Below are 20,463 nucleotides of genomic sequence, written 5' to 3'. Positions count from 1 at the left end.
AAAGAGGACGCTAGATCTCCTCATTAAACCACCTTTTAAACAATCATCCCATTGTGTTACTTTAATAATGTAATTCTTTGAAATTACATAATTGAAAGACTCAAGTTTCAAAACTGCAATGAGCTGGACACATTGCAAGAAGAACAGATAAAAGATGGATAAAAGAAGCTATCAAATGGATCGCAAGAGATGGAAAAACACCTAGAAGACGACCACATTGAAGATTGAAAGATAAAATAAGAAACTTTGCTGGTGTAACATGGCAAGAGACACTGTACATTGAAATATGTGGAAACATCTTGGGGAGGCCTTCATCCAGCAGTGGTAGGATAAAGACTGCTGCTGATGATGATGATGATGATGATAAGAATGAAGATGTATATTAACACATACAGTATGCAGAAACCTTCAGATGTGCCCCTTGATGAAATGTAACTAAATGTGAAATGAGCGATGGATTGATAAAATCTGATGATGATGATGATGAGAGAGGAATCATATGTCAACATGTCTTGCAATCAAAGGCCGTTCCTATTGAAAACAAGCTTTGAAAGTACTTCGGTCTACCACAACAATATGTAAACAGTTTGGGGCTGCTTTTCACACATTACCAAATCTCAGATTTGCTAAGTAGTATTAAATAGTACTTACTATTTTGATTTAAGTCTCCTTGTTAAATACATATGTTTTGACAGGTAGCCTTGTAGCACAGAACATATTTATAAACAGCTTTAGCTGCTCCTTCCTTTTTTATTTAATTATGGAGTTTCTTTCCAAGTTTATACAGTCAGGATTATTAAACTCATTTTTCTTAAAATAGAACTGCACTTGCTTATAAATACAGCCTGAAGACATGGTTTAGTTTAGATCTGTGGAATGTTCCCTTCAGACTGGGCTGCGCTTCCAACATCAAAGGAAACTGCAGGACCAAAGTGAGTATTTTATGAAGAGAGAAAAGTCTGTGAGGCAAGGCGGAATGGGAGGATAAGGTTTGCAAATAAATACAATGACAACGCCCATGCTATAAAAATCTACACAGTTTCTAGGTTTATTGTGCTGTACTGTATTCTTCATGTCCTTCAAAGTATTACTTGAAAATAATAATACACCAATAAATATATAAAAACTCATCAGCAGGCAATTAACTCTCTTTCTTTTAGAGATTTGTACCGGATAGATCATCATCATCATTGTAAGGACTGAAATGGTCTGAAACCAGGAAGACTTAAAATTCTACAGATTGGGACAAATCCAATCTCCCCAAATATTCTGGGGTATCGTCCCAGTTTACTGAAGTGGACACAGATGGCTGAGGGAGTTTTCTGAATGTCTTGTATCCAGTGGTGAAATTGGGAAGAAGTCACTGGAGGAACCCAATTAGCTGAACAAAGTTTTTTTTTTTTTTTAAGAGGTATAAGCTTTTAAAAAATATATATTAAGGATATGTATGGATTTGTAGAGAGAAGACATACTTTAAAATATTCTTACTATGTGATAACACTCTCTGACCACTGGCCCTCCAGCTAGGCCAGATATTTTGGTTTTAAATGTTTCAAATATAGAGATAACACAATGTAACACTTTGCTTTTGTGACCAGGACAGTGATATTTTGAAATGTAACTATTTCAGATGAGAAAACGGGCTAATTTGTGTCTTTTCGTTCACATAAAGTCAGGAAAAAACAACATATGAATCCAAATTAACATGTATTTATACTAAAGTAATACAAAAATGACTACAAAAGATTTAGAAGTGAGTAGTTTTTCAAGATTTACGATTATACTGTAAATACTCACCATGTTCATTAGCTCCTTCAGTAGGTCTCGTGATGGCTGCCCCAGAGAGTTCAGAACTTCATACAGATGGATGTAGCCAATCCTTTCTTTGAACACCTCCTGTAGGGGGCCACAGACCCACAAATAGAAGCAACATCATCATGTTTCCCAGTTGTTGCCTGGGATGTTGAGCAGGGTAGGTACCCCCTGACAACAACCCAGCACCAGCTGTCAACCCCTTGTTTCCAAGTGTGCAATTCTTCACTTTGCACTGGAAAAACAAAACAACCCTTAAACATCCAGTCTTATTCAGGGCTCACCTTCGCAGCTGGAGACTTGAGCATCACAGTAGTAAGAGCTTTAATTGCTGAAACTGCCAAGCAATCCAGACGCCCTTGAAACACCTAAACACACAGATCATTAAAACAAAATTAGACTGTGGCCAAGATAGTGACAAACAATATGATTTCTAGAACACTGAGGGCATGCAGATAACACAATGAATTGAAAATTAAATAACAGAGATGATTTTCTAACTCCACATTCCACCGATGCATTATTAGATTTCCCTTCAGTGAGTGCTCCCTTTAGCTTGTATTGATAGAAATGGAAAATGGACTTTTATGGTGATTTTGTCTGGCTGAAACATTTTTAAAAGATTGGCCTTGTGAAAACTTTGTATATTTTTAAGAAAGCCTGCTATCTTTTTTATGCTTTTTTAATGAAAAGGTTTCACCATGATAAAACACCATCCTCTTCAAATAAAGTGGTACTCTTCGCTAAAACTTCTGGCTTCAATAAAACAATTTACCTTTAAACGTGGGTATTTTGTAATGGTCATGTCTTCTCACTCAAAAAAAAAAAATGTTGAAAAGAAGCAAGCATTCATTTCTGAAATTTGGACTACAATTAATTCTACCTGGTAACAGTCTGAAATCATTTCTCTCAATAAAGATAACTTTTTTTTATGACCCTGTCATATGTGGACCTAACAAAACATTGTATTGTAATTGTTGTACTAGCTTTAGGGCACACAAATCACTTCATATGGCAGGAGTTCACAGCTCAATCTGTTTTGTGTCAGTAAAGTAATTTGTAAAACAGCTCCTTTCAGCCCAGTCACTTCAGATACAGCAGTCAATCCATGAAAGCTCATGCTGTGGAATTTATCAAAGGCTCTACTCTGTGGGTTCAAGGCTGAAATCACTTGGCAGGAAATATACACAGGTCGGCTGGAGAGAGATTGCTGGAGAAACCCAAATGGCCCCTCTTTCCCTCTCCCTTTGCTGCAAGACTGGAAACATTGATGCATTATTGGACACATGACCACTTACAAACAAAAATACACCCAAGGCCCAACACCACAAGAGTTGAGATGAAAAATAAAACTCCCCCAAAGTAAAATACAAAAATGCAAAAACAATGAGAGAAACAAGTCCCCAACAACACAGAGGAAAGACCAAGACAACCTTTCCATCAAAGGCAAATCTGAATCCTATATCCACCTCACAAATGTGAAGATTGTGTCCAGTGGTGACTTTTGGATAGAGATAGAAGTAATTTACCAACTGTAACATATTCAAGGAGGGGCACAAATTGACCAGCACTATACCTCTCAGAAGACCTGGGAGAGTGAATTATTGTATGATAGTACATGACCTGGCCAATCAGGGAAGTTCTGGTGGTCATCTGCTCCCATACAATGATTCATCCTCCCAGGGCTTCTGGGAGCTGTAGTTCTGGACTACAAGCCAATTTGTGCCTCTCCTAGCACTATGTTACACAACAGACAGACAAAATCCAGCACCTACAAAAAATGACATATGTGCCAAACTTGACACAGACTAACTATGCATATAACCTTAAAGTATACTCTCTCAACTACTCATAGTTCTCTAATATTATAATATACATAATTAACTTTTTTCTACAGTACTTAAAATTATAAAGAAAGCTTAAAAATATCAAATGAATCATGCAATTTGTAGAAGACATATATTGCTCTATCTCACTTTATAATCACCTATGTTTTTTTTTTGCTGTATAACATAATAGAGCACTAGGATCAGAGAAACTAAAGATATGGACTTAACCTATTTTATTCTTATGTTAACTTTTATCATATGTATCAAACAGCAGACAAAGCAAAGAAAATAACTGATAAATTCACTACAGCAATTAAAAAAATATACACACAAAACAAAAACACATATACATATAAAAAGTCTAATATAATTACAGCTATATTTCCAGTTTAAGGCAAAGTAATTCATTATAAGATAAATGTACACATTACCAGGACTATACTTCCATGTATTTACAGGTGTGTTTATGTATCTGAATATAAACTGACAGCAATCCATCCACAGATTGCATGAACAAAAGCACAAGAGTAACCAAAGCTGCAAGATCAGAACTCACATAAACAAATCAAATAGCGCAAGGATTTCGTCTGTCTGCATTACGAATCATGCTGGAGCTAAATGCAAGGAAAGCTTATACAGGGGATGGACTCTAATGTGAAAATTGAGAAGTTCAGATTGAATGATTTGTGTTTATTTTTATTTTTTAAAGGAATGGAATGTTTGTCAAGACCATACAGAGACTGGTAGAAGAAGCAAACGGTAATTCTAGCAATACCTGATATTCATTCATTTCTGTCAGTAATTTGTTGGCAAAATCTTTCTCGCTCTTGACTGCTGTCTTACATCTAGCATTTACAACCAGCTGTTGAATGAACAATAAGCAACAGAAGGCTTTTTTTACAAGAATAAAAAAATCTGTTAACATGTATCCAAGTTCATGGCAGTACATACATTCAAAAAGCAGTACATGAAGCTCCCATTTAACCAGCGTCAGATTCTGAGCAAATGGTCCCTGAGCTAGCTCCCCCCATTTTTCACACTAGCCTGATGTACACATTTGTGGATATACTCGAATAACAATACAGATTCTTCTTTTGCTGTAAATAATTATTATTTAAATCAGCAACACTGAAGCCCAAGACCTAGAATCCTTCAACTTGATAGGAATAAGCTTATTTCATCATTCTGACTCATTTATTCCTCTTAAACATTTCTTCTCTGTTGATACCTGTTCCATGACTAAATTAATTGGATTGCTGACATGGTAAATGGCTTTTCATGTTGCTCTTTTGTTACGCTTAGTACAAAAACATGGCATCTGTATTGTCGGTTCAATTCATAAAGATGTGATGACAGTGTCATTTGTGTAAAGGGAACATTTTTATAAAACTAAAAAATAATTTGTATTTTGTTAATGTGCAACTTCATTTTGCTGGACAATATGCTAAACTGAAATCTCAAATGTGCAATAATAGAATTAAGTAAATGCTCAAATGACTTCTATGCTATTCCCTTTTTTTCCACGTTTAATTGTTTTGATTGTGATTTTGCATATATGCAAAGCTGCAAGTCTCTGCTTTAATTTTAAAGTAATCTAATGCTGAGATTGTAATTATAAATGTTATTTGTTACGTGCAGATTAATTCCAACATTGGATAAGACCATGCAAATGAGGCAAGTCTTAAAACACAAGGACCCTTTAGTAAAATATACAATAAAGCATGCAAATGCTTTCTAGCATAACCAGGTCTTCCTGAGGGCAATGAGCAAACTGGCTGTTCAAAATTACAGATACATTTTTAAAATCTTTAACCATGACACAAAGTACAGACAGAAGAAAGTCACATACAGTTTAGATAAAGAGTTTTGATGTACCATTGTCTTTGCTAGGATACAGCTGGGGTGGTTCTTTTTTTTGTTTTTATCCAGTTGAGGATGAGAATGACTATACTGTAAACTTAACCAGAGACAATACAATTGGGAATAAAACAATTGGGGGATTTTCTAAACTTGGATTTGAAGATAAATACTGTCATTTGGAAACTGCCCTACAAAGTACATTTCTTCTGACATGCCAAAGACTATCCTACAACCAGAGACTAACTCCAACCAGGCACTATTCACCCACAGAATTGGCATATCAGTCTTACCTTGCTGTTCTGCAGCAGGCGGATGAGATGTTCGAAGCAGTTGCTGTTGAGGAATATGGCTTGAAGGACGGGTCTGTCTGAGCAATCAAACATTTCAGTGATGGTATCTAGTGAAGAAACAACAATATGGAGGACCAGCTTTCATATGTAGTTCATATCAACAGAAATTCTAGTTTATAGGAAAACTGATTCATATCGGAGTGGGGCGGGGGGGCATGTTGGGATATGAGAACTGCCTCCCTGTGGTCACTGTCATGGAGGAAAGGTTTAGTTTAGGCAGCAGAAATAGTTTCAGTTAAGTATAATTCATATGGTGTTTTCAGGGAGTGGTACAGAACTGACTGACTGGCCGAAAGTATGCTTATAATTATTTTGGTGAGACAGAATGAGAGAGAGAAAGAGAGAGAGATAAACTCTGAAAACATAGTCTAGTGAGGGATTTTTCCCTGTCTGTGTTGTTCTGCCCCATCTGGAATATCCCCATCTGATTCGCACCACAAACCAACAGATGGTTGTGAAATCCAAAGCGTAATTCTGAATTTCAATTAAGATTCCCTATAAACCAGCATGTCCAGGGGTATGATATCAATCACGTTCCAATGTAAAACTCCCTATATTCCTCGATTATCATTTGATTGAATGTTTCATGCAGAGCTTAACAATTTCCAACCCCCACCACTCGGACTCACTCAGCATCTGGATCTGCAGCGCCACAAAGCAGTTCTCCCACTGGCGGGATTTGGATCGGACCGTCAGGGCAGCAGGGTCGGAGTTGAGCAGCTTGAAGTAGTTCTCCAGGATGGTGCTGATCTCCACCTGCCTCTGATCTGAACTGCTGGCCAGGAGCATCTGAACCACCTCCGTCAGGCACTTGAGAGTGAGTTGGGCCTTGTGGGTGAGATCCTGGCAGTCCTGGTTGTCCAGCGTGTCGCAGTCTGCCAGCACCCGCATCAGGACCTCCATGGTGGCTGGGGAGATTGCCAGGAGAGCATTCCGCTGGACGGACACACACACAGACACAGACACAGACACACAAAGAGGACAGTTCCCATATTAACACAACCCAAAACAGCCAGACCTCGGATTCAAATCAGTGTCACGGGCACACTTCAGAGGAGTCAATGAACAACTCTGATGGGGGGTCAGGGTTATGTGCTTCCAATTACTTATTTAAGGGATTTTGCTGTATGGCGCTGTCAAAATGTTTATAGAGACTTTTACTGTGAAAGAAGGAAAATTAGTGAAATGCAGCTTAAGGCAAAGATGTAGTCTTTTAAAAACACCAACAGGCTAGAAGTCTCCTGGATTAATAAGGCTGGTTTAATTTGATTACTTGACCAGCTTTGAGCTGCACATAGAAATGTTGTTGTTACATTGGATTTAAATCCGGCCTCTTAAACACAACAGAACAGGAAGGCATTTTACTGAAATTAAAAGCAAGAACATAAATTGCTGCTGGAAATGCCTTCCCTCTCTGAGTCAAGCGTGTCAATACCTTGGTGTGGTGACAGGGGGCACTGTTAGATGTTGGAATACCAACATACCAAAATTCTATTAAATACCTCCATTTACATGTTAGGATCTCCAAATGACTGAATATGATTTGATATTTTCCAAAATAATGATTATGAAGGGCAGTTTATAAATGGTAATGCATCTGAGGGCTATAGTCACGTGCTCTTAGGAACGCAGGACTCTGTGAACCTCTAGTGTAAAGTGGTGCTGTATGTCTAGAGCAGGGATGGGCTCCTACAGGTAACAATAACAGAAGCTACTATGACAAACACCACAGCAAATCAAATAAAGGAATCATACACATTATGTTCTCTCTCTCCTCCACCATAAAGCAGGTCTATGAATCCAAAAAAGAATTCCATATTTTTTGTCAATGTTTTCAGAATAAAATAAGAAAAGAAAAAAACATTTTAGTGTTAGACCTGACACACTATAGGACAGGTCACATGATGAATGCTTCTCATTTGTGTTATTTAATTTAAAAATGGTTTGCTCATCTGAATGCCACTGCAATTCAGTCTCTAGATTTAATGCGGACACATCCCCAGCCTAAAAACATCAAATGCTTCTCAATCACATTCCTTGCTCACAAAGAAACAATTAATCTCACAACTCAAAACCCTTATTTTTGAAACAAAAAGACAGATCACTATCTATGATATATAGAACACAATGAGGAACAGAAAAGAAAAAAAAACTTGTTTGCCTTGTTTTACAAGTTAATCAGGTCTAGACTTTCCACATTCATGCATTTTATTTAATTTTCCTGCATGACTGGGTAACATACATACTATATCAACAAAAGTACTAGGAGCCAGACACATACCAAAAGACAGCTGTTCAGATTGTATTTAAGGTGTGCCGTAATGACTGCTGCAATGTGTTTAGGGATAGACAGGTCTAGGGGTAATTTGCTCCAACAGTGCAGTTTTCTAGTGTAATAAGGAATCTCTTAACATTCCTTCCTTATTCCCAATTCCAGGTAATTCCAGAAGCTGTGGTGCCAATTTCATAACATGGCAATAGTGTCACATTTGCATGGGCTCTCAGCACACAACTCCACCAGTGCTAGCAGTACAGCATTATCTAAAATATTAAGAACCATATTTACTATCACAGGGCCCTCCACAGAAACAACACCTTCTAGATGAACTCCCTTAAATTCCTTTAGTTTACGTAACACAGAAACAGAATGTAACTACCCTCAAATTAAAGATGAAAGTCTACACTTAAAGTACATAAGAAAGTTTACAAACGAGAGGGGGCCATTCGATCCATCGTGCTCGTTTGGTGTTCATTAATATCTACAGTGAGGGAAAAAAGTATTTGATCCCCTGCTGATTTTGTACGTTTGCCCACTGACAAAGAAATGATCAGTCTATAATTTTAATGGTAAGTGTATTTTAACAGTGAGAGACAGAATAACAACAAAAAAATCCAGAAAAAAACGCATTTCAAAAAAGTTATATATTTATTTGCATGTTAATGAGGGAAATAAGTATTTGACCCCTTCGACTTAGTACTTGGTGGCAAAACCCTTGTTGGCAATCACAGAGGTCAGACGTTTCTTGTAGTTGGCCACCAGGTTTGCACACATCTCCGGAGGGATTTTGTCCCACTCCTCTCTGCAGATCCTCTCCAAGTCATTAAGGTTTCGAGGCTGACGTTTGGCAACTCGAACCTTCAGCTCCCTCCACAGATTTTTTATGGGATTAAGGTCTGGAGACTGGCTAGGCCACTCCACGACCTTAACGTGCTTCTTCTTGAGCCACTCCTTTGTTGCCTTGGCTGTGTGTTTTGGGTCATTGTAATGCTGGAATACCCATCCACGACCCATTTTCAATGCCCTGGCTGAGGGAAGGAGGTTCTCACCCAAGATTTGACGGTACATGGCCCCGTCCATCGTCCCTTTGATGTGGTGCAGTTGTCCTGTCCCCTTAGCAGAAAAACACCCCCAAAGCATAATGTTTCCACCTCCATGTTTGACGGTGGGGATGGTGTTCTTGGGGTCATTCCTCCTCCTCCAAACATGGCGAATTGAGTTGATGCCAAAGAGCTCGATTTTGGTCTCATCTGACCACAACACTTTCACCCAGTTCTCCTCTGAATCATTCAGATGTTCATTGGCAAACTTCAGACGGGCCTGTACATGTGCTTTCTTGAGCAGGGGGACCTTGCGGGAACTGCAGGATTTCAGTCCTTCACGGCGTAGTGTGTTGCCAATTGTTTTCTTGGTGATTATGGTCCCAGCTGCCTTGAGATCATTAACAAGATCCTCCCGTGTAGTTCTGGGCTGATTCCTCACCGTTCTCATGATCACTGAAACTCCACGAGGTGAGATCTTGCATGGAGCCCCAGACCGAGGGAGACTGACAGTTATTTTGTGTTTCTTCCATTTGCGAATAATCACACCAACTGTTTGGCGATGGTCTTGTAGCCCATTCCAGCCTTGTGTAGGTCTACAAACTTGTCCCTGACATCCTTGGACAGCTCTTCAGTCTTGGCCATGGTGGAGAGTTTGGAATCTGATTGATTGATTGCTTCTGTGGACAGGTGTCTTTTATACAGGTACCGAGCTGAGATTAGGAGCACTCCCTTTAAGAGAGTGCTCCTAATCTCAGCTCGTTACCTCTATAAAAGACACCTGGGAGCCAGAAATCTTGCTGATTGATAGGGGATCAAATACTTATTTCCCTCATTAACATGCAAATCAAATTATAATTTTTTTGAAATTAGTTTTTCTGGATTTTTTTGTTGTTATTCTGTCTCTCACAGTTAAAATACACCTACCATTAAAATTATAGACTGATCATTTCTTTGTCAGTGGGCAAACGTACAAAATCAGCAGGGTATCAAATACTTTTTCCCTCACTGTAAGTGATCCAAGGATCCTATCCAGACTATTTTTAAATGTTCCCAAACTTTCAGCTTCAACCACATCGCTGGGTAGTTTATTCCAGATTGTAACTACTCTCTGTGTAAAGAAGTGTCTCCTGTTTTCCGTGTTGAATGCCTTGAAGCCCAATTTCCATTTGTGTCCCCGGGTGCGTGTGTCCCTGCTGATCTGGAAAAGCTCCTCTTGTTTGATGTGGTCGATGCCTTTCATGATTTTGAAGACTTGGATCAAGTCCCCACGTAGTCTCCTCTGTTCCAGGGTGAAAAGGTTCAGTTCCCTCAGTCTCTCCGAGTAGGACTTTCCCTTCAGACCTGGAATAAGTCTGGTTGCTCTCCTCTGAACTGCCTCTAAAGCAGCAATATCCTTCTTGAAGTGTGGTGCCCAGAACTGTACACAGTATTCTAGATGAGGTCTAATAACTAGCGCATTGTACAGTCTTAACATTACTTCCCTTGTTTTAAATTCTACACTATTGAAAATATACCCTAGCATTCTGTTTGCCTTTTTCATTGCTTCCCCACATTGCTTGGATGGAGAAAGTGAGGAGTCCACATAGACTCCTAGGTCTTTCTCATGCGTTACTTCATCTAGATCTGTACCTCCCATAGTGTAATTATAGTGGACATTTTTGTTACCTGCATGTATTACCTTGCACTTGTCCACATTGAATTTCATTTGCCAGGTGTCAGCCCACAACTGAATATTATCTAGGTCCCTCTGAATAGCCTGTGCTGCCAAGATTGTATAAGCTAAGCCACCTAGTTTAGTATCATCTGCAAATTTGACAAGTTTGCTAACTATCCCAGAGTCCAGATCATTAATATAGATTAGAAAAAGCAAAGGCCCTAGTACTGATCCCTGTGGAATTCCACTAACAACCTCACTCCAGTTAGAAGTGACTCCTCTAATCGACACCCTCTGTTTCCTAGACATCAACCAGTTCATAATCCATCTACTTACATTACCCTGAATGCCTACAGCTTCCAATTTGAGGATCAGTCTTTGGTGTGGAACCTTATCAAAAGCTTTTTGGAAATCTAAGTATATCATATCATATGCTTTCACCTGATCTACAGCTGCAGTTGCATGTTCAAAAAATGTTAATAAATTAGTAAGACATGATCTGCCTCATATAAACCCATGTTGACTATCTCCAAGAATATGGTTTTCATTGAGATGCTCCTCTATTTCCTGTCTAATAATTTTTTCCAACATTTTACAGGTGATGCAGGTGAGACTGATTGGTCTGTAATTACCTGGCTCAGTTTTGTCCCCTTTCTTGTGGATTGGTATGACATTTGCTGTCTTCCAGTCAGTTGGCACATCCCCTGTTCTAAGTGTCATTTGGAATAATCGAGTTAGCGGCCTATAAATAATTTCCCTCATTTCTTTAAGTACTGTTGGAAATATTCCATCTGGCCCAGGTGATTTGTTTGTTTTTAATTCTGCTAGTCCCTTTAGTACCTCCTCCTCATTTATCCTGATCTCTCTTAGGGTTTGACTGGACTGATTGTCAACCTGTGGCATGTCATCTGTTTTTTCTTTTGTAAAAACCTCTGTGAAATACTCATTTAGAATATTTTCCACATCTTGTTCGTTTTCCAAGATACCTCCATTTTTGCCCTTTATCTGTTTCACCTCCTCCTTTATTGACCGCTTGCTGTTGTAATATTGAAAACAGCTCTTTGCATTGGTTTTAGCTCCAAGAGATATGTTTCTTTCTATTTCCCTCTTTGCTTTCCTGATCCCTTTCTTAAGATCTCTTTGCAGCTCAACATATTCTATGTATTTTGTTTCGTCACCATCCCTTTTGTATGCGCTATACAACATTTTCTTCCTCTTTATATTTTTTTGCATACCTCTATTAAACCATTTTGGCCAGTGTTTTTTGTTCCTCATTTTGCTAAGTTTTGGTACAAATTGCTCCTGAGCCTATGAGTAGTATATTCTTAAAATATACCCATCCATTTTCAACTAACTCTGTATCCAGTGTGCTCCAGTCTACCTATTCTAAGTGCCGTCTCATACCTTCAAGGTTTGCTTTTCTAAAATTGTAGACCATTGTTTTAGACTTGGACCTTGTTTTTTGAAAGAATGCCTCAAAGCTAACCATATTGTGATCACAATTTGCCATTGGTTCTATAACTACTGTCCCCCTGACTCTATCTTGGTCATTTGAAAAGATCAAGTCAATACATGCGCTCTCTCTGGTTGGTTCCCTGACAAATTGAGTTAGAAAGCAGTCATTTTCCATCTCAACCATTTCTATTTCTGCTTCTGTAGTCCCCACTGGGCTTTCTCAGTCTAAGTTTGGGAAATTGAAATCCCCCATTATAACAGCCACATCCTTGCTACATGCAGTCCTGATTACACTGTACAATGCAGCGTCTTTCTGAATATCTGAGTTTGGTGGCCTGTAACACACTCCTACCACTAATCCTCCAGATCTCTTGTTCAAAAGTTTCACCCACAAAGATTCTGTTCCGTTACTGGGATCTAATACAAGATCTTCTGCCTCAATGTCATTTTTCACATATAATGCTACCCCACCTCCTCTTCGATTTTGCCTGTCTCTCCTAAAATGTGTGTATCCTTCCAACTTGTATTCATCCCCATCATTTTCTGTAAGCCATGTTTCTGTCACTCCTACAACATCATAGTCACATGCCAGCACTGTGGCTTCCAAGTCTAACATCTTGTTCTTTATACTCCTGGCATTAAGGTACAAACATTTCAGGACTTTCCTACTGGCAGTTTCCCTTGGTTTTCTTCCTTAGTGGAACATCTCCCATTGTCAGAGCTCCCTGCCCCCCTGGTTCCTAGTTTAAATGATTCTCAATTTCGCTGCACATACGCTCTCCCAATGCATTAGCCCCCCTTCTGTTTAGATGTAGACCGTCCAGTTTGTACAGGTCCCATCTATCCCAGAAGAAAGACCAATGCTCCTTAAACCTAAACCCCTCTTCCCTACACCAAGCTTTCAACCACGTGTTAAACTTTCTAATCTCTGCCTGTCTCCCTGGCCTGGCACGTGGTACTGGAAGTATTTCAGAGAAAACTACCGTGGAGGTTCTGCTCTTAAGTTTTGTTCCTAACTCTTTAAATTTGTCTTGCAGAACCTCTGTCCTACCTTTTCCTATGTCATTGGTTCCAATGTGGACCATGACCAGTGGATTCCCCCCGGCTTTGGCCAGTAGCCCGTCTAGTAGTTTAGGGAGATCTGCAACCTAAACACCGCAGGCAAGATACCATGTGGGCCTCCTTGTCACTAGAACACACTGTGTGATCTACACCTCTAAGAATTGAGTCTCCTACTATAACTACCTCCTTCTTCTGGGGGGGAGTGGGCACCATGGTGCTCTGGTGCTCAACTGCACCCCCATCACCCTCTGAGCTGTCACTGTCCAACTCGGTGTCCAGCAGTTGGAATGTTGTGTACGCCCTTTTCTGCGGTTACGACCTACTGTAACCCAGCAGTTCTCTATGCTGTCCTGCTCTAAGGTCTCAACTCTCCTAGGTTTTGGCATGCACACCATCTCTCTCATGGGCTGATTGACCAATTCTTCTATATCCCTAATACAGTGCAGATCAACAAGCTGAGCCTCAAGATCACGAACCTTGATCTCTAGGATTTCAAGCTGTCGACAACGTTCACAAATGAAACCATCTTGGATGAGTTCATCCAGGAAGGCAATCATTCTGCAAACCTGACACTGTAGTGGCCACATGCTTCTAAATGTTACTTTTTTTTGTTTGTTTCTTTATACTTCTCTTGGTTCCTGCTGCTAGTCAACTGCCTAAATTTTGTCAGCGAGAAACAGCACAGCTCTTTCTCAACAGCTGCTTTAAGTAGCTTTTGTCTACCTACCCCCAATTCACACTTAACTGGCCCCACCTGGCTCCTCCTGCAACAGAATTCCTGCTAGTCCTAGACAGAAACTCCCTTCTACAACCTGTTTACTTTCACCAACTCAGCAGCTGAACTGAATTGACTTCAATTTAGGCAAACTACAGACAATGCTAACGTCAATTTAAGGCAAACTTAAAACAAAATGAGCAATGCTAAGACTATTCTGAAACTAGTCAAACAACAAGATGGCTACCTCTCACCTGTACTCTCCTGTCTCTCTCTGTGGCAACTTGTAAATACTTCTGTTTTGATTGATTGATTGTTTCCTTTCAAATCCATTGTGGTGGCGTAGAGAGCCAAAATGATGACAATTGTGTCACTGTCCAAATATTTATGGACCAAACTGTATATGTGCTGATTGAACATGTTGAACAGGCAAAACCCAGGGAATACAGGGCAATATGAGGAAATGTCAGGGCACACTTCACAGTTATGCAATGGCCACTGATCTTTTCCTCCTCTGCTTACCTGACTCCCTGCAACAATGGCCCCAAACAAATGCAGCAGACAGCATTTCAGACTCTCCTTCAGGTGTTCACTCTCCTGAAAGCATTCTGAAAGACAGGAAAACAGCAGCTCATTCTCCAGGACAAGTTTATTGTGTTGTGAACGCAAGCCACTCTCACCAATGACACTTTGGAGCCCACCACTTTCAATAAACATACTAGCTCATATGAAATACCTTTTCCGACTCAACAGGATCAAAGAATGGCTGAACATGATTCGACTGTTTTCCAAAAGTTGCATTCTGAAGGGGGGATGGAAACACTTTATTAATGGAAATACACAGTCATTTCGGAGGCTAGGGAAACCTGCTCTCTCTTGAAAGTAGAGAAATCATCAAAACACATGACTTTGTGACCTCTTGAACAGGCATAAAACAATAGTTTATTTAGAATATTTTAATTCAAATTTCAACCAACATGCATGTTTACATTTATCAATTGTTTGAACATTGTCCTCCTGTATGCACAATTTGCATTTGGGGATCCAGCAAAGGTATTTAATATCATGTTGATATGAGCCCTTTCAACAACCCTTGTTCATTGCAAGAATTTCCTTTAATTGAACATGTTACCTGTGTTTAAAAGCTGGTGATTTATTGATAACCAATCAACTGGCTTGGTCAAGGTTTACAGCTGAAGTTTTTAAGAATTATGACAGGTCTCTCATTCAGTTGCTCCTTGTAGTCTATCCTTCAGTATTGTATGATGGTAACCAATGTCCTGTAAATAACTGTATAAATAATGTGTGCAATGCTGGAAATGAATGGTTATATGAATATGAAAATATTGATCAATATAGGTGTAGGTCAATATTGATTCTTCTATAATACTGTTCTCTGTTGATCAGCAAACCGTAGGCCTGCTATGGAAATATCTAAATCAATCAATATCAACTAAACCGAGACATACATTTTAATTAAAACTTTCTGTACTATCCTCAGACATATTTATAATGTTGCTGAGTGTGGGACAACAGGGATGTTCAAAATGTCAATATTATTTGACATGGCAACTACCTTTCATCAAATGAATGATTCAATGCTGCATCAGGACTATTCACATCTTCTACAGATGCATATTTATTTCCCTGAAAGGGATGATCACTGGTGTAGCTTCAAAAACCCCATTCACACTGAAACAATTGCTGGCATTTTGTTGTCGTCAAGGTCTGTGTGAATGGGTTATTGCCCGCAATTTTCTGGCAAGGGTCCTAGTCTAATTGCCGGCAATTTGCTGGCAACGGGTCTGTGTGCATGAAGCAGGAAAATGATTACTGGCAAATGATGCGTCAAGTCACTGCGTGTCGACGCAGTGCGTCAGCTAACTGACATAACCAATCAGAATAGGGGCACATTTCTGAGATCAGAACACAAAGGTTAAGCCCTTTGACCAAGTACTTGTGACCGTAACTAGAAACGGACCGGGTCGCAGCAATTCTGAGTGTTATTGATGAACCTACAGGTTGGCATATGTGTTAATTATTATCACACATATGTCAGATGTTATATACCAATACATCATGCAAACTATTAATCTCTATGGCAAACGCGTTACCCCCTCACACTGGGATCGTTTCAAATGAAATCGGTTCAGTTTGTTTGCTTTAAAACATTGTATCAGTGTGCTCGCTGTTCACACTTGCCTTGTGTACAAACATGCTCAGTTCGGGTTCGTTTTCATGGTTCGTTTCCGTGTTTTCTCAGGATTCAAGTGAGCTCGGTTCTTTATGTATTCATAAAACACCGGATATTTACATTTTACATTTTTTTCACTTGCTGCCTAATATATCCCACCCACTGACAGGTGCCATGATAATGAGATTAACAGTGTTATTCACTTCACCTGTCAGTGGTCATAATGTTATGTACATTTCTAAAGCACACACCAATAAATATCTGAATGTGTTTAAAAATGTCACAGTCAAATAAAGTTTTTTTTGTACTGTTTTGAAGGTCTGTTATTAAAATATGTATATATTAAATAATAACTGGCCTACATAATAAACAGGTTTACTTTAAAATTCATCAAACTTGTAATCTTCATCATCAGTGTCACCGAATAACTTGTGAAAGTCGGCTTCTGTCACGTCATCTGCATACCAGCATAGCCATGATAGTGACACAGTATAAAGTGAATGAAAGAAAAATTTCTTTTAACTTTCCAAGTGCATAAGCCTATACTGAAAAAAAGACGTACAGTGTATAAATGATGTAGCCCCTTTGGGTAATAAAAATTGAAAAACAAAACAAAGTACTCTTTTCTGCTACAGGACCTTATCATGGCATTTATATACAAGACTGGCGGGTCAAATGAGAAGATACACAAACATCAGGAGATTAGAACTGTCTTTGATCTTTTGATTGATTAAATCAAACAGCTTGCTAACAATGGCATTACACATTTAGGACATGTTACTTGCAGCATCACTGTATTTAAAAATGTGGTTCAAGAAAAGTTAAACATATTTTCCAAGCATTCAAATATTTCCCAAATTCCATGGTGTTACAACAGGTTCCAAACCAGATGTGTCAGATAGTTTAGGTGATGTGTTTAATTTGAACAGGTAGTCTTACAGTGGCAAAGCCTGCTCATTATAAAAAGGAAAAGGAAATAACCTACTTACGGTAAAAGAAAGGGATGAACTCCAGTGTGAGTGGGGCGGCTTTGAATTTCTGTCTGCTCTTCTCCACTGCACTCACTAGCTCCCTGCAGGAGAAAACAGAGGTACTCTCAACAAGGCTGCCATTTTCATTCGTCATAGGAGTTGAGTGGTAAGCTGAGTAGAGTGCCTCTGTCACCCATCAAATGATCAAACAATCCTAATCCCATTCACCAGTATACTAAGAAAATAGCCTTTTTTTGTGTACTGGTTGTGTACAAGGAGCCTTATTTTAATTTTATAGAGCAGCACCAATACAATTCCATAAATTCACCTGCATGTTTCTTTACATCCCCGCCAGTTTACAAATTTGGGAACTGTGCTTAATTGGATAAAAGTGTACTAATAAGTGGCTCCATTTAAGTAAGCGAGAGCAAAGGTGGAACAAAAACTGGAAGACCCTGTACTGCGGCCTCCTGGGACCAGGGCTGGGCACACTATAGTTTATGTGAAACATTAAATCCAGATTGATGCAGCTGTCCCAGACTCTGTAGTATTCAGGCCTGGGCTTTCTCAGACACAAACATCTTGGTGACTTAAGCAAGGCACTGACAAGCAGCCAGCAACTTTGACCACTGGGCAGAAATTAAGTAATTTCTCAAGGCACTGCCAACAGCCCAAAAAGGCAGCAACAGATTCCCACTCCCTGGCCTTTTTGAGAAAAAGAAAACACTTATTGTAGGCCTACATTGCTACAAAGCCCTGCCAACACCCCTGCCTATCTGGAAAGATTAGTGTAAAACTATCACAAGGAGGCTGAAAAAACAAAGAACTTAAACACAGGACCACACATTGAGATGACATTTTAAGTGAGAAAGGAAAATATGTTTTGTGCACTCCCACCTCTAATCTTGTTCATACTTCAATATTCATATATCCTGTATTCATCAGAATGAAGGGGCACTTGTTTAAGATTTAAGACATTAATCTGAATTTAAAGACTTCCACAGTTTAAATTAAAGTTTCAATTAATTGCAAAAGACACAAGAGATTTTTATCTGTTTCACAACAAAAAGTCAATAGTAGGGCTTTAAGAATAAAGCTATCAAACCTGTTCAGGTATTTAATATATTGACACAATAAATATTGCAAAGGGCTTAATAGATATAGATTCATGATTAAGGTATTGCTAAATTACACTCTTAGAAGAAATGTATTATGTGAAATGTGTGTGTGTGTGTGTGTGTGTGTGTGTGATTGGGGGGATTTTTATTTAAATTGCAACGTAAATTTCTATATACATTCCCCCAAAGACTATTAGATATCAAGTACCTGACATATGGATAAGAAACCACACAGTTCACAGGGGAATCCAAGAATAAAGGACAATTAAGTTATTCTCTCCAATGGGTACATTTTCATATAAAGTTTACCAAAAGACCAGTATAAAAATCAATAGGCTACTGAAAGAAAATCATTTTCATCATTAAAAAGAGGAATTTTGAGTGGGAAAATAAATGGTTGACGTATCAGTTGCAGTTAAAGTCACAATATTCAGACAGTAGTGGATGGGACAACTGTACTCAATAATGCCTCTCATTTGTTTAGGACATTTGAGGTTTGGACATGACAAGGTTGTAGCAGGTTGTTTGAGGTTGGGCAGTTCACCTGTGAATTTTACAGGGCCTTATCCATAAGATCAACAGGTCAATCAGAGACAGTGGTGACTAGGGTTGCCACCCGTTCCATAAAATACGGAATCCTTCCGTCATCAAGAGCAAAATGTTGTGTTCAATATGGAACACTATTTGTTCTATATTGCGACAAAACTGTCCAAGTTCGGCATCGGCATGAACACAGCCAGAACAGGCGTCACCAGGTGACGCAGCCACAGGCTACAAAGTTTGCACAGCAGTGCAGTTCTCAAGAAGTACTGCACTGGAGCAGCCGTGGCTGCAAAACAATCATTGAGCACTGTGTGACAAAGACGTGTGCATCACCAGAGACAAAGGTCACTGCATGTGCGAGTGCCCCCTGATCAGGAGGAGTGAATTGCCTCAAGGGCATGATCTTATGGATTCCATGGTACATATGGCAAAGTTTGTCAACTCATCAATAAAAGAACATGCATGTTTTAGTGGTGTATGTATACATTATATCACAATTTCCATGTGTTCCATGCATTTGTAAGTGCACATCTAGCAAGGAAATACATAATACATACATACATTTAGGTTTATGGAGCATTGGTCTTTCTTCTGAAATAGATGGGACCTGTACAAACCGGACGGTCTACATCTAAACAGACTAATGCATTGGGAGAGCGTATGTGCAGTGAAATTGAGAATCATTTAAACTAGGAACCAGGGGGGCAGGGAGCTCTGACAATGGGAGATGTTCCTCTAAGGAAAGAAAACCAAGGGAAACTGCTAGTAGGAAAGTCCTGAAATGTTTGTACCTCAATGCCAGGAGTATAAGGAACAAGATGTTAGACTTGGAAGCCACAGTGCTGGCATGTGACTATGATGTTGTAGGAGTGACAGAAACATGGTTTACAGAAAATGATGGGGATGAATACAAGTTGGAAGGATACACACAGTTTAGGAGAGACAGGCAAAATCGAAGAGGGGGTGGGGTAGCATTATATGTGAAAAATGACATTGAGGCAGAAGAACTTGTATTAGATCCCAGTAACGGAACAGAATCTTTGTGGGTGAAACTTTTGAACAAGAGATATGGAGGATTAGTGGTAGGAGTGTGTTACAGGCCACCAAACTCAGATATTCAGAAAGACGCTGCATTGTACAGTGTAATCAGGACTGCATGTAGCAAGGATGTGGCTGTTATAATGGGGGATTTCAATTTCCCAAACTTAGACTGGGAAAGCCCAGTGGGGACTACAGAAGCAGAAATAGAAATGGTTGAGATGGAAAATGACTGCTTTCTAACTCAATTTGTCAGGGAACCAACCAGAGAGAGTGCATGTATTGACTTGATCTTTTCAAATGACCAAGATAGAGTCAGGTGGACAGCAGTTAGCTTTGAGGCATTCTTTCAAAAAACAAGGTCCAAGTCTAAAACAATGGTCTACAATTTTAGAAAAGCAAACCTTGAACGTATGAGATGGCACTTAGAAGAGGTAGACTGGAGCACATTGGATACAGAGTCAGTTGAAAATGGATGGGTATATTTTAAGAATATACTACTTGAGGCTCAGGAGCAATTTTTACCAAAACTTAGCAAATT

General features: G+C 39.3%; 1 protein-coding gene across 4 annotated transcripts in view; it reads right to left on the bottom strand.

The window, feature by feature from the left end:
• Positions 1–20,463, bottom strand: part of nbeal1 (neurobeachin-like 1) — a 125,880-nt gene that overhangs the window by 46,500 nt on the left and 58,917 nt on the right. For 3 of the 4 annotated variants that reach the window (XM_066687875.1, XM_066687876.1, XM_066687874.1), the window contains exons 7-13: positions 17,242–17,324; positions 14,581–14,666; positions 6,481–6,787; positions 5,792–5,898; positions 4,417–4,503; positions 2,097–2,180; positions 1,798–1,896 (exon numbers count right to left, since the gene is read on the bottom strand). In XM_066687875.1, coding sequence (XP_066543972.1) covers positions 1,798–1,896; positions 2,097–2,180; positions 4,417–4,503; positions 5,792–5,898; positions 6,481–6,787; positions 14,581–14,666; positions 17,242–17,324 — 853 coding nt within the window. The remainder of the gene's footprint in view (positions 1–1,797; positions 1,897–2,096; positions 2,181–4,416; positions 4,504–5,791; positions 5,899–6,480; positions 6,788–14,580; positions 14,667–17,241; positions 17,325–20,463) is intronic. The other variant, XM_066687877.1, reaches the window with a different exon arrangement.

Source organism: Amia ocellicauda, chromosome 16 (assembly GCF_036373705.1).
Source record: "Amia ocellicauda isolate fAmiCal2 chromosome 16, fAmiCal2.hap1, whole genome shotgun sequence".
Lineage (NCBI taxonomy): Eukaryota > Metazoa > Chordata > Actinopteri > Amiiformes > Amiidae > Amia > Amia ocellicauda.
The sequence above is the reverse complement of the archived record's forward strand: the minus strand, read 5'-3'. Positions and strand labels throughout refer to the sequence as shown.